Source organism: Nymphaea colorata, chromosome 11, assembly GCF_008831285.2.
Source record: "Nymphaea colorata isolate Beijing-Zhang1983 chromosome 11, ASM883128v2, whole genome shotgun sequence".
NCBI classification, from domain to species: Eukaryota; Viridiplantae; Streptophyta; class Magnoliopsida; order Nymphaeales; family Nymphaeaceae; genus Nymphaea; species Nymphaea colorata.
This window is the reverse complement of record NC_045148.1, coordinates 20,133,469-20,151,956: the sequence shown is the minus strand read 5'-3', so window position 1 is coordinate 20,151,956 and position 18,488 is coordinate 20,133,469. Positions and strand designations below refer to the sequence as shown.

Below are 18,488 nucleotides of genomic sequence, written 5' to 3'. Positions count from 1 at the left end.
TTTACGTGAATAATGCTCTTTAAGGTTGCAAGCGGGAAATACATGGCTCCTATCGTAACGGGAAGGTTGGTTTTGTAGAATTTGTTTAATCCATCTTAAGCTGAGAAAGAGGGATAACATTAATGGCAAGTCTTTTATCAGTTCAAGAAGCATCGAGGATGGGCATTGACGACTGAAACTATAAAATTAATAGACTACTCTCAATTTCTATAGCATTAATTCTTCGTGTCAATTGCAAATACAAACGAAAAGATTTACAACATCAAGAATTACTTGAATATTGGAACAGAGGAGGAAAAATGTGGATGAATATGGCTTCCACTGTGATCTGCGTCGATAGATATGGCAATGTGGGATTTGCAGGGATTTTCCGGCGACCGCAGCAACGGCGGCATCCGGGATCTACCCACGGTTGGTGAGGTTCCGGTAGGGCTGAACAACAAGTCGAGCTACTCGAACTCAACTCGTTTAACTCGACTCGTTTGGTTAATTGAGTTGCTTATTTGGTTAAACGAGTCGAGCTCGAGTTGATGAGCCGACTCGATTAGTTAATCGAGTTGAGTTCGAGTTCACTTGAGTGAACTCGTGTAAACTCGACTCGGCTCGATTAATAGGTAATGAACCAGTTTTAAAAAAACCGGTTCAGACTCACTTCAGCCGCTCGATTAGTTCTCAGGCGGGAAAAAAAGATTAGGGTTTCTTTTCGTTCTCCCTCTCTTCGTCGACTCCGACTCTGTGACTTCTTCTCTTCTCTGCGGCTCCGCCTGTGCTCTGCGCCCTGCTAGGCTGCTTGTGCTCTTTTCTCCGCCTGTGCTCTGCGCTCCTGCCGCCCTGCGTGTGCTCTCCGCTTCTCCAGTGAGTTGGATCCAACTCAAAGAGGGAGTTCCAGGTATGGCTCCGCCATCCATCTCTCCATCTCTCTCTGTCTCTGTCTCTTGTCTCTGTCTCTCTCTCTTTCTCCTCCTTCAAAACTCATCTTTCTCTCTGTTGCTCTTTAGCATTGGTGCCAAGGAAAATAGAGAGAGTTCTCTCATCTAGGTGGATGATTCCTCGCATTTGTGAAGATCTGGGAAGTTGGCGGTGGGAGGCTGTTCACAATGTCATTATGTAATTTTTTGTTCTCCTCTGTTCGGTGCTTCTTTCCTTTTCCTTCTTCAATGCCTTGGTAGTTGGTAGACTTCTTTTTCTTCCCCTTATACACTGGTATGGTGCCGATGCCCCTTATTTAAGGCACTTCGCGTCATGTTTGATTTCCTCGCCCCTTCTGAATGCCCAAGATTCCCCATTTTTTGCCCTTTAGCATTTTCTTTTGCACGTCACTTTTTTTCTTTTGCATTTTCTTTAATTATAAGCTGTACAATTTGATCATTTATATGCACAAATGCACAGTTGCTTTTGGTATAGACTTGACATCACGTTGTTATGGAAAAGCCTTTGTGCTTTGAGCGAGTCAAGTTGCCACCATAATGGGACAAATAACTTCATATTATGGGTGCCACACCTGTGATTAAGCTATCATATACACTGTTTGGTATCCAAGTTTGACAGACATGGCTTTCTGCTGGGATGTAGACTATCCTAACCTTGTGGACACCTCTAAGCCATCATCACAAGCTAGCTGGAAGCCAATCTGTGAGTATGTGTGTGTCTATCTGCCTGTGTATATGTACCTTGTGTAGGTAGTATGCATATTAAATTCTATATTTGTGTTTGTGTTTATGTTACGTGTTTTATTTATTGGACTTCAATGGGGCTTGATGCCCCTTTCTTCTGCTGATGAATCCTTTTCAGTTTTCCCATTTCATTGTATTTGTGTGCACTTTGTGGAATGAAGGATATATTTATGCAGCTTTCATCTATTGAGCAGGTTTGTTCCTGTGATGTCTATTAGTTTTCTTTGTACTTATTGTTCCCTTACCTTGCCCAGCCTTTGTTTTTTCATGCGCCTGGGTCTGACTCAACCACTGACAGATCAGGTAAATTGTTCCCATAAAGTGTCTCAGAGATACCCTATGAAAAAAAATGAAAAATAAAGAAAAATGTCTAAGTTCTCCTCTAAAAGTTATGTTTGGTTCATCCATTTAGCAGTATTCAGTTTTCCCTTCTGTGAAGAGCCAATTATTTATGAGTTCATCTTGCTTGAAGTGGAACCAAGACTCTAGATGTGTTTCTTTATATTATCATCAACTTCTCAAAACATTTGTATGCATGTTTACTGAGACCTTTTTATTATTGCCTTTCATTAGTCACTTTGAGTGATTTAGTTTCTTTTCATGTTCAAATAGGAGAATAACTTGAGCAGGAGGGAAAATTATTAGTTTGAAGAATGACAAATTTAGGAATTTCGAGCATTAATAAGGGCAAACAAGTATATGATTCGAGACCGAGTTCAGATGATGTCCCAATTGGAGTACATTCCTCTAATGAAACTCCTATGGATTTGTAAGACCCTGAAAATGAAGAGGTTTCAATAGATGCTCATGAAGTACGTATAAGTGGTGCAAAAAGGTCAAGGTCAAAGACTTCTAAATATGGAACGATTTTGACGAGGTTGTTATAAATGGTATCAAAAAAGGAAAATGTAAGTACTGCACTACACTATTTTTGATAAGTGGAGGAGGCTCTACATCATTACGGAGAAGACACAAATGTTTGACACGTTTTGCTAACAAAAAGCAAACGATTTTAAGTTTTCAATCTTCGAATACTTCAGATGTCACGAAGAAGCTTATGGAAATGGGTTCCAACATCGATGCTCAAGCAATAAGAGAGATAATTGCAAAACTAGTGGCAACCGGAGAACATGTTTTTTCCATAGTGGATAATTGTTGGTTTAGGTTCCTTCTTAGGCTTGGTTTTCCTAATTGGGTGCCAGTTTCAAGAACGACAGTTAAGAGAGATGTCATAAAATTATATGAAGATGAAAAGAAGAAATTGCTTCTTGTCTTTAAGGGTGTTGAGAAGATTGCTTTGACTACAGATATGTGGACATCAAACCAACAACTTGGATATATGGCATTAACAGCACATTTCATCAAACCAGCAACAACGTATCATCAACTTTACCGAAGTTGAGCCACCTCATACTAGGTTAGTTTTAGCAAATGTAATTGCTAAGCATCTTGCAGAGTGGGAGATTAAAAAGAAAATAATATCTATTACAGTTGACAACGCTTCATCAAATGACGTTCTTGTCAGAAAATTAAAAGAAAACATGGAAAAGAGCGGCATCAACTTGTATCATGGAGGTAAATTTTTTCATGTGCGATGTTGTGCACATATTTTGAATATAATGGTACAAGATGGGTTGAGTGCCATTAAAGATGAAATCATTAGCATTAGAGAGGCAGTTAAATATATCAAAGTGTCACCTTCAAGACTTCATGGTTTTGCAGCTGCAGCTAGAGAGTTGGATCTTTCAACGACAAAGAAGTTAGTGTTAGATGTACCAATTCGATGGAATTCAACATATTTTATGTTGGAAAGAGCTCTTGCATATAAAGATGCTTTTGCAAGATATAGCATGGAAGACCCAGGTTTGGTATGGTTGCTTGGACCCGAGGATTGGGAAAAAATTGCAGTGATATGTGATTTTCTTCAAGTTTTTTATTCAGTGTCGACCCTATTCTCTGAGTCATCTTATGCAACAGCAAACTTATATTTTCTTGAAATTTGGAGAGTTCAAGCAATATTGCAGGAAAAAGTTGAAAATGAAGGTGGGTTTATGAAGGCAATGGCAGTGAAAATGAAGGAGAAATTTGATAAATATTGGAAATTTTGTAACTTGATAATGATTATTGCATCCATATTAGATCCATGCGTGAAACTCACATTATCAGAATTTGTCTTTTCAAGAATTTACCAATCAAGAGAAGAAAGTGGATGTCAATATTTCTACTGCATCAACTAATTCCTCTAGTATTCAAAGTCGAGAGAGTCGAGACACCCCCACAATGTGGAATAAATCTATTTTTTAACTTGTTAGGTAAAGTTGAGAATGTTGCTTTTCAAGTCACCAAATCTGAGATAGACACATATTTGGAGGACGGATTGATTAAGCATGATAATAATGGTGATGTTTTTTCTTTCGATATTTTGCAATGGTGGAAGGATAAGGAATCTAAGTATCGAATTCTTTCACAAATGGCACGTGATTTGTTGTCAATTCCAATAACTTTTGTTGCTTCAGAAAAAGCTTTCAGTACAGGAGGTCGAATTGTTAATGATAGTCGTAGTTCATTGGTGCCAAAAACAGTTGAAGCTTTGGTTTGTTTGGGTAATTGGGTAAAGAATGATGGTGATCCAATGCATGAAGTTGTAACACAAGTAAGTATATTTTGAATAAATTGTATTCATTAAATATTTTGTAAATCATTTGTTAATTGAATATATATCATTAGAATGATTCAAGTTGCCTCTTGGTAATGCTTTTTTTTTTGTTGTTTTGTTTTCTTCTTTTTCTTGATCTAATGTGATTCTAGTGTCTGTTTCAGTTGCCTCTTGTAGTTTTCTAGTGTTTGTTTCTTTGATGTCTTTCACTATTTTTTTTTGTTGATAAGTTTGTTATCCACAGTTTCTACAGCGAGTTTAAATGATATTATATTTAGTCTGTTAATAATACATTCAATTGGCAATTTGTTAGGCATTCTTGTGTAATTTTATAAGTACATTTAGTGTTTCAAAAATGTTAACCTGCAGGCTTGAAGTGTAAGAAATCCTATGGCACCTTTGTTGTTCTGACCAGTTAGTTGGCAATCGAACATGGTTTTGCTTTGAGAGTCTAGCGTATTGTTGTTGTAGTGAAATGGTTTATCTGTTCAATCACAGTAAAGCCATCGCTATCTTTTTCTGTGTACTGGTTTTATTCATTTGCTTATTTTTCTAATATTTCTGACTACATGGTTAAACTAATTTGCAGAGGTAGGCTTAAATCTCCTTGGTCTTGTAGAAGGAGAAAATGTGCCCTTTCACGTCAACAATGGGATAATTTTTTCTCTTCAGATGGAAAACTTCTTAATGGTGGAGTTAAGCTATTAAAGAAAGTTCACAGTGGGGTGAGTTATTATTGTTGCATTCTTTCTTGTTGAAAGCGTAGAAAGTTTTAAGTCAAACTAGTTGATATTAGTATTCCATCTCCAATGCAGAACCATGCACGAGAGCTTTTTTTTCTTGCAGATCTCCATGAATGACACTTTAATATCTGATAGTCTTTGAGTTATTTGATGGGGGCAAAGTTTGCCAGTGAATATTTGATGTTTGTACATATTTGTTTTATTTATAAAGTTATAGAGTCCATACTGTCCTAGTATTGTCCTAGATAGACTCCTATATATATATATATATATATATATATATTATTCATCATTATAGATGCATTTTCTACTCTCAATTTCCAAAGAATGGGCACTTGAACCATCTTTCATGTCCTGCTAGATGAGAATCTCTAATTCTGTAGATCATTCCTGCTATTATTAGGTTTCCAGCAATTCCAGTATTAGTTTTCTACTGTAAGATGACAACTTGTCAACATGTTGGTCGGATTTAGTGTTTTAAGTTCCTCTTGGATTGGCTTCTAATGCAAAATTCATCAGCCAAAATAATCAGTAAGCAATTTTCCTTTTTCTCCTGCAGGTACGGAGTTTATCTTGTTTCTTAAGGGCTGAAGAAACATGTTAATAGCAGGAAGATTATGTCATGGAAGATTATGTTATGTCATGGCAACAAACATGTTAATAGCAACAAACATTTTTTTTTCTCCTGCATTTTTTTCTAGTTTGTTGAATCTCAAAAAAACATGTTATGTCATGGAAGATTATGTAGTACTTTCTTCAAAAGGGTATGTTAATCGAGCCTTAAATGAGCTCCAAAATGATGAGTAATATTAATCGAGCTCACGAGTTCGAGCCTTAGTTGAGCTTCACGTATTCGAGCCGTAGTCGAGCTCAAGCTCAACAAGTAATGGATGCAAGTAAACGAGCTTAATCGAGCCGAGCTCGAGCTCGTCAATTGACTATCGAGTCGAGTTCGAGCCAGGATAGTCGAGCTATAATCGAGTTCGAGTCGAGTCGAGCTCGTGTCTTATTTAGTCGAGCCGAGTTCGAGCTGACCGAGCTCGGGCTCGACTCGGCTCGTGTTCAGCCCTAGGTTTCGGAGATCAGGCGTGTCGCCCCTGGTCCACTAATTCTCCTTTCCTTATGATAAATCAAAGGTTCCCTTGAACATGGGTCCGCTAATTCTTCTTTCCTTCCTTTTTTCTCGGTGCACTACATTTAAAAAGCTAAAAATCATAAAAATTAAGGGAAAATAAAATAAAAAAAACTAATAATATAAACATCAAAAAACAAGTAAACAAATAACAAATAAAAAAATCAAGCAGCTTGATCATTAAAAAAAACTTGAAAAAAATAATTAAAATGAAAAAAATTGTGAAAATAACGTTTTGGCATTTTAAAAAAAAAAACGTATTTTCTTAAGTTTTAAACGACTGACTTCTTTCTCGCATTTTTATTTGCATTTTTTGTGAGCACGCCAGAAGCATTGCCTCATGAGAGCCGGCTTCGTTGGTGATGCTACATTCAGATAGCGAGGAACACGACATTTCCCCCTTCTTGCAAGTTTTTCTGGATTTGAACCCTCGGGTTCCTCTGCTGCATTGTGATGCGTTTATTTATTTTGACCTGAATATATCTTGGAGGGGATCACTCCAGCAGGGGCTTTTCGTCAGAGCCGGCCTTCTCCTTCATCCTACTGGATGCCGACCATGGTTCGCTACCTCATCCAGGACAACTGTGGCTGACATAGGTCTCTGTTGGATTCTTCTCCCCATGCCAAGCATTTCGCCTTTGTTTAGAGATCTTGGACGCTGCATGCTGCCATGGCCCATGGTTGAAGGCATTCATATTCTCCTCCCCAAACAAAGCCTTCGTGTTCAACTTTTCTTTCTTTCATTTTTCTGTCAACTTTCCCCGACACCAAAACTCGATTGTGGTTGGAAAACCTGGAACGTTTGGTGAATCACCAAACAGTGTTTGTTTGCCATCCAAACACTCACAAAACATGGTTTTGGAGACAAAACTAGGATTCGCCTCCAAAGCCAGGTTCTGAAATATCATCCAGGCAGCCACAAAAGTTTGGCTTTTGATTTATAAACTTTCAGCCTCTGGAATTAATCTTAGAGATGCATGTTTCTTGAAAATGAGCCCTTTCGTATTCCATCTGTACTAGTTAAGATTGTCACTGGCTTGAGCTTTTCTTGGCTAATTACTATAAGAGCTGAGCTTGAGCACAACAAGGTTGACTAATTACTATAAGAGCTGAGCTTGAGCACAACAAGGTTGGTTCAACAAGGGAGATCTGTTTCTCTCCCAGTTGGAGACCTGAAAAATCTGAAGTAAAAAGTTTTACAAATCAGATAAAATCCATTAAGCATATGTTTACTTTTCCAATGCATGATTTGCGTACGCTGGCAGAAGGTTTTCCATGTTTACATACATTCTGGTTGCGACTTTCGTTGCATTCACTCTGTCGTGCTTTTAGAAGCAATAGTCCAAAGAACAGAAGAACGAGGTAGGCTTGATCCTGCAATTTTTTCCGCAATGAGTGCTGGTTGTTTGGGCAAGGGAAGGTCCAAAGAATTGTTCCCAAGCATGAGAACTACCGTTGACATGGATGGCCTGGTTGCAGGATCTTCTTGAATGCAAAGAAAGGCAATATGCAAACACCTTAGCATTTGATCACTTGTTGAAGTAGAACCATCTTTAAGGACTGGGTCGATGAACTCTGTCCCTTTCCCTTCATGCCACAAGCTCCATGCCTGCAACCCAATATAATTTGAAGTTATATGTATATATTTTTGTTGTAGAATTTGTAGCACCCCACATTTAAGGTCTTGAGAACAATTTTTGTATCCTTAGGAGTTCAAACAATAGTCCTAGGCTAAACTACCAGTTCTAAAATTCATAACTTCTATGATTGAAGTCAAGCTCATCACTCGGACCTTAGGTTTCATCACTCGGACCTTAGGTTTCACATGCGCTGATGTGTGGTTGAAGGGAAGTAGATTGTAGCTACTTATATGTGAGAGCTTAATAATATTGCTATGTTGATTTTGGAGAAATTTTCAAAAAGTTAAATGCCCAATGCCATAGCACCAATTGTCCTATTTGCAGGTTTTGAGGTGCAAGTTGAAGTTTAGCTCACATGTTTAAAGCTGTCAAGCGGTGAAGCTATAATGTGGATGTTCAATTCCTAGGTGGCCAACAACACCAGGAAGGCGTTCTACTTAGCTTAACAACTCCATGAAATCCAATTGCTACACGAGATACTGCAGCAGATGAAGATACAAATGCCAGTAGCGGACATGGAGAAACAGGAAAACTTGTGAGTGCTTATGGTATCAGTAGTCAATAGCCATCGTCTCATCCGCAACTCTGGAGACTGCTTTTTGAAAGATAAAACAGTTCTAGGTGTGCAGTTGTGTGGTGAAAACTGCAATTCTATGTGAACTTTTTTGGGGAAGATTAAGAGAGACTTACATGCTCAACAAGATTTCCAACAACAAAATACCAAAACTGTAGACATCAGATTTTGTAAAAAACGCACCTTCCATAGCATACTCTGGAGCCATATATCCTCTGAAAGAAGCAAAGGAAATGCATTAGTTGATTCTTATAATTTAAGAAGGTAGTCACTTCACAAAATTGCGTTTCAGATCACAATACTGACCAAACAAAAAGTCAGATAATTATGCAGTTCACCTTCATTGTTGACGAACAGTAAGAAAACAATTTTGGACTTGCATTTTTACCCTTTTATTTTGGACTACATATGATTACCAAATTAAAATTTGTGAAGTTTCTTGGTCATAAAAATAAAATAGTTCTCCACTTTTTGCGAATCTAACGCAAGAAGCATTAAGATTGACTAATCTTAATCCAACTGCATTCCAAACTAAGCTAAAAGTATGAGTAAACTAACTAAAACTCAAGCAAACGAGAATGACAGAAGAAAAACTAAGAAAACACCTCATTTCTTTCAACTTTGACTGACTTACACAATGACCCAATGTCCCCTTTTATAGAGAAAAGGGTGGACTGTGGATCTGGATCCATTTACAAGTACTGAAAATCTAACTAGATCCAATTACAAGATTTGGTTATGCTTCCATCTTGCATCAGACTCTCCTAGTTGGAGAAGAGTCGCCTTCGACGAGTTTAAATCTTTCATTCTGCCAAAATGATTTTTCACCTTAGAGAGTTTGGACAAGGTTTGGATCTTCTGAACAAAATGTCCCACCGCTTGCCTACGTAAGCTAAAGCGGTGGTCTATTGATTGTCTTCTAATAATGATAAAGGTGGTGGCTTTGGTGGTGGCTTTGGAGAAGAAACGCTAGCTTAGATATGATTTATGGGCATCCCCAAATCAGATCCAACATCAAATGATGGAAACAACTCGTTTAGACCCAGATTTGGACCCTCATACCCATGAATCCAGGGAAACAGATCTGAATCGGGTTCAAAACCCGGTTCGGCTTGAACTGGTCCCAAAAGGGACAAGCGCCTCGAGCCATATGATGGCTCTGTTGGAGCTTTGCTAGAAATCTAGATAGCGCACAAACGAAAATGCAGAAATTCGAAAGAAGCATTCATGATTCATTTGTTTCAAATAGGGCGGAAGTAGAACCTGTAGAGGCGACCGCCGACTGAATGTCGACAGCTGTGGGAAGAACGGCTACAGTCCCCATAGAGTCGTTCCCCTGCGGAGGTAGCGGCGGCGGCGGCGGCAATGGGTTTCTCTCCTCAGCTATAGCAGCCCAGTGATGGGGACAGGCAATTCACGTATGGCTAAGGGGACCGATTACCCAGACGGTAAAAACTGAATGTGTCTCACACCATCACAAGACATGAGTATTTATACTTAGGGTCCGAAACGGATATGGACCCGTATCGACGCAGGACTATCCAGATGGGGAAATCCCAACAATCTCCCACTAGTCCAAGTCGATATCAAGGGTAAACAAAATGAATGGATTAGCCTTAAAATCCATTCCAAGGTCTCACCTTGTTGTCTTACAAAACTTCTCAACAAACAAATGAGAATACAAAATAAATAGACAACAAACTTAATGAGAATCAACAATGTGATCACATTCATAAATGTTTGCATAATAGTGTGTTTACATTGAACTACACAAACTCATCCTCTTAACATGTTCAAAGAACATACCAAATGCTATCGCTTTAGTAAGAGGATCTGCAACTATATTTGTGGTTCCAATGTGTTGAATACACACTAGTTGATTCTCTGTCTTTTTCTTAACAACAAAATACTTAAGTTCCATATGCTTACAAGAAGTAGTACTTTTGTTGTTGTTGGAAAAAGACACTGCAACTTCATTATCACAGTGAACCTTAAGTGGTCTATCAATAGAATCCACTATCTTGAGCTGTGAAATGAAATTCTTTATCCAAATTGCCTGTGATGTAATCTCATATAATACAATGAATTCTACTTCCATGGTGTGAGCAGCAGTCACAGTCTGCTTTTTGCTCCCCCATGAGATGGCACCTCCTGATAGAAGGAAAACAAAACCAGTAGTAGACTTTCAACTATCGGTACATCCTCCAAGATCGGCATCAGAATAGTCAATCACTTCTAAATGGTCCACCTTGTGATATGTCAACATGTAATCTTTTGTCTCTTGCAAGTACCGCATGACTCTCTTTATGGCCTTCCAATGTGTCATGCCTGGATTAGATTGAAATCTACCAAGCATGCCAACAGCAAAGGAAATGTCAGGCCTAGTACAAATCTGCGCATACTGCAAGCTGCCAACCGCAGATGCATATGGAATGTTGAACATTTGTGCCTTTTCAAATTCGTCCTTTGGACAATCATTTAGGCTCAATTTATCCCTTTTAGCTATGGGTGCCGAAATAGGAGAACAATTCTTCATCACATATCTTTTAAGAACTTTATTGATGTATGCTGATTGGGAGAGACAAAACACATTTAGATCTGTCTCGACGAATCTCAATGCCAAGAACAAATGAAGCCTCACCCATGTCCTTCATCTCAAAATGAGATGCGAGAAAATGTTTGGTTTCTGTTAGCAATTGAAGATCATTTGAAGCAAGCAAAATGTCGTCCACATATAAAGTCAAAATTATGAACTTACTCCCACATGTCTTAAGATACACACATCGATCAATGATGTTTTCTGTAAACCCAAAAGTCGTAATGACTTCGAAAAACTTAATGTACCATTGACGTGAGGCCTGTTTAAGTCCATAAATCGCTTTATTAAGCTTGCAAACCAAATGATCTTTACCACTCTCAGAAAACCCTTGAGGTTGATCCATATATACCTTTTCATCCAAATCACCATTCAAGAAAGCCGTTTTCACATCTATCTGATGTAGCTCTAAGTCAAAATGAGCTACAAGTGCAAGGACAATCCTCATTGACTCTTTAACAGAGACAGATGAATATGTCTCATTATAGTCAATGCCCTCCATTTGTGTGAATCCTTTAGCAACCAATCTTTTCTTGTATCTCTCTATGTTGCCTTTAGAGTCCCTCTTGGTCTTATAGACCCATTTACATCCTACGGGTTTTACTCCTTCAGGCAACGACACAAGGCTCCACGTCTGGTTTTTAGCCATAGAGTCAAGCTCTTCTTTCATGACATTAATTCAGTGCCTATATTGTTTGCTTTCAACGGCTTCAATGAATGTGAAATGATCATCATCAACATCTATGAAATCACTAGGCTCTTGTAGGTATACTACATAGTCTGATGATATGGCAGATCTCCTGGCCCTTGTAGATCTACGAACATGTAATTGATCATTTTCAATTTGTATGTCCACATCTTGTTCATGTTCATCAGTATGATCTACACTTAATTCATCTGGATCTGATGCATTGCCTGTATAATTTGCATTCATGTCATCCTGGGAGACAACATAATCATACACATTTATATTCTCTTTATCAGGTCTACTTTCAGTATCCTGTATTTCCTCAAAATTAAGGTTTTGTAATGCATCTAACCCAAATGAGTCATCTTCCAGGAACTTAGCCTTATCTGTTTCCACAATATGTGGTGTATGAGATGGACAATAAAACCTATAGCCTTTCGATCTTTCTGGATAACCAATAAAGAAACCACTGGTTGTTCTAGGATCAAAGGCTTTTATGTAGGGGTTATACAATTTAGCTTCAGCAGGACATCCCCATATGTGCATATAAGAAAGAGAAGGTTTCCTACCTGTCCATAACTCGTAAAGAGTTGTGGGAACAACCTTAGTAGGAACCCTATTCTGTATATGCACTGCTGTCCTGAGAGCTTCACCCCACAAAGTTAGAGGGGGAGTAGAGTAATTTAACATAGCTCGAACCATTTCTTTAAGCGTACGATTTCTTCTTTCAGCAACACCATTTTGGTAGGCGCTGCTTGGCATAGTGTATTGAGGCACAATACCTTCTTCCTTTAGAAATCGCGCTAATGGTCCCTCCCTTTGTCCCATCTCAGTGAACCTACCATAATATTCACCACCTCTATCTGATCTGACTATCTTGATAACCTCACCGGTTTGTTTCTTTATTTCTTTCTTATAGTCTTTGAAAACTTGACACACATCGGATTTTTCAAATATTAAGTAGAGATACAAATACCGAGAATAGTCATCTATAAAGGTGACAAAATATTTTTCGCTTGTGTAACAAGGAGGAAAAGGTCCACAAACATCTGTGTGAACAATCCCTAATCTTTCAGTACATTGTTCGGCACCTTCTTTATATATGTTAGTTTGCTTTGCCTTTATGCAATCAACACATATGTCGTTATCTGTAAAATCAAGAGATCGTAAGATTCCTTCATTTAAGAGTCTCCTTATTCTCTTTTCAGAGATATGACCCAAACGGCGGTGCCATAGCATGTATGAATCATCCTTTATGGTACTACGCTTATTGCCAATTATATTATGACTAGAAACCAACGATTCAGGAGATTGGATCTTCACATTCAACTTATATAAACCATCACACAAAATAGCAGAACCAATTTCAACAAGATCTTTATAAATCAACATTTTTGAATGTTCAAACTTTAAACAGAAATCAAATTTGTCCAGTCTTGATACAGAAATTAAGTTTCTACTATATGATGGAACAAAAAAAACATCATGAAGATCCAAAACAAAGCCAGTATCAAGCCTAATCTGGCATTCTCCTACAGCTTTCACATGTGAGCGCATTTTATTTCCTGAGAAAATGCTCCTCTCATGTATTGTTGGTTCCCTTTTGCTCAGAAAGTCCTGTAAATTATTGGCAATATGCATAGTAGCACCAGAGTCAATCCACCAGCTATTAATAGGAATATGTAACATATTACTTTCAAGTGAAATAAATGACATGTTACCTTTCTTCTCTAACTAATTCTTGTACTTGATGCAGTCTTACTTCTTATGCCCCTTTTTCTTGCAAAAGAAACACTTTATAGGGGCTAAGATAGTCTGTGCAGTTTGAGAAGCAGTTTGTCCTGTTGACTTCTTCTTGGCACTTCTTTTCATTGAACTTTTCTTTATGCCAACTTTACCAGCCCTAGAGTGAGAAACCATATGTGCACTTTGCAACTTCTCAGCTTTCATTCTTTCCTCCTCTTCAATACACTTAGACATCAATTCATTGAATGTCCATTCAGTATTATGTGTGTTGTAACTGATCTTAAAAGGAGTATATTCAGCTGGTAGAGAGGTCAAAGTAAAGAATACCAAGAAAGATTCAGAAATAGTCAACTTCATGTCATTCAATTGAGAAGCAATGTTCCTCATTTCTAACATATGCTGGCGAATGTTACCCCCTCCTTGATATTTCATAGATATTAACTTTGACATTAGGGTACTGGCTCTGGCTTTATGAGAACTGACAGACTGAGCTTCAACTGCATCCAAGAACTCTCTCACCGATCTACAAGGTGGGATAGCACCACGTATGTTCTTAGCGACCCTTGATTGCAAAAGCAACAAGCTTAGTCGGTTAGAACGCTCCCACTTGTCAAAATACACTATTTCATTATGTGTACTTTCTGGTGTAAGAGGTGGTGGCTCAGGTCGCCTCAAAGCCATGTCCAGATCCATATACCCCAATGTAAACACAACATTTTCTTTCCATTCAGCATAATTTGAATCATCAAGTAAAGGTATAGAGTTTGAGCCATTAAAATAAATAGATCCAGGCACTGCAGACGACAAAAGACATCTATAAGTTGACATGCATTATATGAGACAAACCATATGGAACAGTAAACCAAATAAAAGGCTCTTTATGTCTACTATTTCCAAGACAAATACCAGGGGACATTAGGATACTACTTTGGTAATATATCTAATACGCACATGTATTCCGTCTTAACTTTATCTAGTAAAACTAAGAAATGTAAATCCAAACTATAGTTAAGCATAACACCTTTGGGTGTAAAATGACAGAACTATGTAAGGATCTATTTTCCTATTTTACTCTACTTATTCTCCTGAACATAACACACTACCTTTGGGTAATTATGCTACTTCAAATGAGAATAAGTACAACATGAAACACTAATGTGCCTTTAAATCATGCGTAGTCACTTAGGTGAGGTATGACATGATTTAACTAATCATAGGCACTTTACATTAGCGTTATCGTACAACTTTATGATCATGCAATAAAATTTAACTTTAGCATAATCCTAAACAAAACATGATACAAAAACATAATATGTCACAATAACACATTTAAAAATAAAATACACGAATCACATGAATCATTTTTGCATAATCAACTTAATGCTATCTAAATTATTCATTAAAGCTCTATAAAACATAATGAATCGGTCATGTATCGATCTAAAATGATCGAACCAATCCATTAAACACCTTAAATGGGCATAAAAACACATATACCAGCTTCCTCTAACTTAGAACCGGTCCCGTATCAGTCCTAAATGGACCGAACCGGTGGAAAACTAGATGAACTGGTCTGAAAAGGGAAAGAACCAGTCTCAAACAACTCTGAATCGGTTTGAAAAGACCCGAATCGGTTCTGAAATTCAATGAACCGGTCTGAAAATCAAATGAACCGGTCCATAAAAGTTCTGAATCAGTCCCAAAATGTCCAAACCGGTCCCGAAACGGACTGTATCGGTTCTAAAACAGACCGAATCGGTTCTGAAACGGACAGAATCGGTTCTGTTTATAAAATCAGACCGAATGGATACGGATCGGGTCCAACCGGACCCAACCCGATCCGAAAATTAAAATTAAGGCGGGCGGGCGAAAGTCGAGCGGCAACGACGATTTTTTTCTTTTTTTTTAATTAAATTGTTATGGATCTAGGTCGGGACAGGACCCCGACCCGGGTCCGACCCGCCTTCCGCCCGACCGACTCCCGCTCGATGATTCGCAGGCAACGAAACCGCCGCTCGCCCTGCCTCATACCGAACGGCGAGATCACCACCGGCGGGCCTCCGGCAGCCTTGGGTGGGCGCCAGAGAGTCTCACGGCGCCGCCCGGCGACGAGGAACCTCCCAGCGGTGGAGATGTGAAAGTGGGTGCCGGAATCGAGCGAACCCTTTCTCTGTTTGTCGATGGTTGAAAGAAAACGGCAGCGGAAGGTCGACGGGCAACAATGGGTGGATGCCGGCGGGTTCCGTCAGGACCGTCCGGCGACGGTGAACCTGCCGGTGGCCTCCCTTTCTTCAGTCGCCCTTCAACAGAAGCCAATGCCTCCTGCCGTTGTCCCCTTTCCCTCTTTTCTCTTGATTTGGGGCTGGTAAGAGCAGCGACGAAAACGCCGCCGGCAGGCCACCCAACGGCGTGGATGGTCGCCGGCGAGTCACGCCAGGACGGGGAGGTCTGGCCGTCACCTAATGGCCGGCCGACGCCTACCTAACGGTGGGAAGAAACAAAAGGTCGCCCGGTGCATCTTCTCCCACGTTTCTGCCTTATTCTCTGTTGCGTGAAGAACCAGAATGCAAAGGGAAATGCGCAACGGAAACGTAGTGTGGGCCCATAACCCATTGTTGGAGCTTTGCTAGAAATCTAGATAGCGCACAAACGAAAATGCAGAAATTCGAAAGAAGCATTCATGATTCATGTGTTTCAAATAGGGCGGAAGTAGAACCTGTAGAGGCAACCGCTGACTGAATGTCGACAGTTGTGGGAAGAACGGCTACAGTCCCCATAGAGTCGTTCCCCTGCGGAGGTAGCGGCGGCGGCGGCGGCAATGGGTTTCTCTCCTCAGCCATAGCAACCCAGTGATGGGGACAGACAATTCATGTATGGCTAAGGGGACCGATTACCCAGACGGTAAAAACTGAATGTGTCTCACACCATCACAAGACACGAATATTTATACTTAGGGTTCGAAACGAATATGGACCCGTATCGACGCAGGACTATCCAGATGGGGAAATCCCAACAGGCTCTTCTAATGTTGGGGCACAACTCTTGGATTTTGCTGGAAGCCTGGGTCGTGCAGTGCCAACAAACGTCACTGGGGATGTCGCCTCGGCATAGGGGCTGACCGTAGACTTGGCCGGAGCCCAAGCCAACGGTATCATTATAGAAGTCAGATAAAGGTGCGTTCTCTATCAAATAAGAGAGCAGAGCCTTGAGATTTCTATGAAAGGGGCTGCCAACCTTGTTGCTTGATGTTGGTTGGGAGCAATTACTTGAAATGGAAGCGCTGCTGCTTGGATCAATCTTGTGAGGTGGTGGAGTGCAGAAGGGAAAGGGCTCGAATCTTACCAGGCACTCGTTGTTATGGTAAACTGCACCGCGCTGTCTATCTCCAACATCCTTGAGCATTTGAGCAAGGCTATGTCTAAGCATGATGTGTAGCCCTTTGGTGACAGGTATTGAATGCACTGTGCGGTGGCGTAGATAGTCAGGTTCTGAGTGTATCTGAACATGTTGCCCCAGAACAAGCGGCCTGAAGGGTTGGTGGTTGTGGAAAGGATGAGCTAAGGAAATGAGTATGGGTCGGAATCTTTGGGGGTCGGGGATGGCCTCAAGCCTCTGAAATGACAAATTCATAAATGATTGAGGCACACTGAAGTTGGCGTCATGGTAGTACATAATGCAGCCTTGGAAGAAAATGATGGCCGCTCTGTTCTGAGGGCACAGCTGGGTGACCTGTGAGGCAGCATCAGAGACGCAGACCTGGCAAGCTTCACCGTCGAGGTCACCTCGGCACTGGGCAGTGGCAAGTGCTTGGTCGGGGCTCTTGCCTACGGTGACATTGTAGAAACTGGTGGGGGAAACGTTGGCTACCACAGAAGCCAGCGCCCGCTGCAGGTTGTGGCTGAAGGTGCTGTTCGCCGTGTAGTTTGAGCTGCCGGAACAGTACCAAAAGGGAGTTTCAGTCATGCCAGCGAACCCCAGCGGGAGGAAGAGGACAATTAGGAAGATGAAGCAGCATGCTGTTCTGCACATGTTCCCACCACCATGCGAAGGAGGAGAGAATTCTTTTCTGTGTTTGAAAGTAAGAAACGGAGGAGGATGTTCAGCTGGTTATTTGACACTCGTTCAATCGGATTAAAAATTTTACCTGAACTGTGGGGGTGGGGTTACTACGACTCGATTCTGGGTTCACTAAAAACTTTTCGACCGACTACTCTCTTATAATTACGTGTCACTTTTTTGAACTCTTCATATGTATTTTTATAAACTCTTCATATGTTGTGTTACTGATGACACTCTTAAAAACTGTTAGTATATTTTTAAAAGTTTTTGAGATATTAAACATAAAATATTAATAGTTTACAAATATAAGTAGACATCGAACCGAATACTTGATCAATATAAAGTTGAAGGACAGACCTAACTTCAGCCGCCAGCAAAAACTTAATGCCAGTCCTGCCTGGTCGGATGCCCAGCCTTAATGTCCTTAATGTGGCTTTAAGTTGACGATTGTTTCCGTTTTAGTGGATCCATTGCATTATTACCCTCAGTCTGCTGGCTTTTTAATGCAGTTCAACCAACAACTAGCGCTGGAAATAAATTAGGAGTTACTCCACCATTCTTGTACAGTATCTTAGGAGTTACTCCACCATTCTTGTACAGTATCTTTTTGGATGCTGCCATTCTTGTACAGTATCTTTTTGGATGCTGCCATTCTTGTTTGGATGCTGGGATCCACAGATTTATGTGGGTGAGAAACACGTGTAAATTTTAGTTCATACCATGCACAAACAACATTATTCTATCTAGAGTGCCAAGGGCCTCCCTAAAAAATAAACAAATAAATTTTATAATTTATTATTTTATATAAAAATTTTGAAAAAATATATGTCGGCTCTTAATGAATTTTAAAACTATAATTCAGCTCCACCTCTTATTCCAAAGTAATTTATAAGTTGTACGTCTCCCGTCTTCTCAAATAACACTCAAATAGCCGTCATATTATTTTCATGTAGGTATCAATTTTTTAAATAAATCCAAGGG

General features: G+C 39.8%; 1 protein-coding gene across 1 annotated transcript; it reads right to left on the bottom strand.

Moving 5' to 3' along the window:
- Nucleotides 1-7,516: 7,516 nt before the first annotated feature.
- Nucleotides 7,517-17,477, bottom strand: LOC116263654 (cysteine-rich repeat secretory protein 9-like). Its single transcript, XM_031643385.1, has 3 exons — nt 16,533-17,477; nt 11,838-11,954; nt 7,517-7,813 (listed from the first exon to the last, which is right to left on the bottom strand). Exons 1-3 carry the CDS (start codon nt 17,475-17,477, stop codon nt 7,517-7,519), a joined length of 1,359 nt encoding a protein of 452 aa, XP_031499245.1.
- Nucleotides 17,478-18,488: the final 1,011 nt, after the last annotated feature.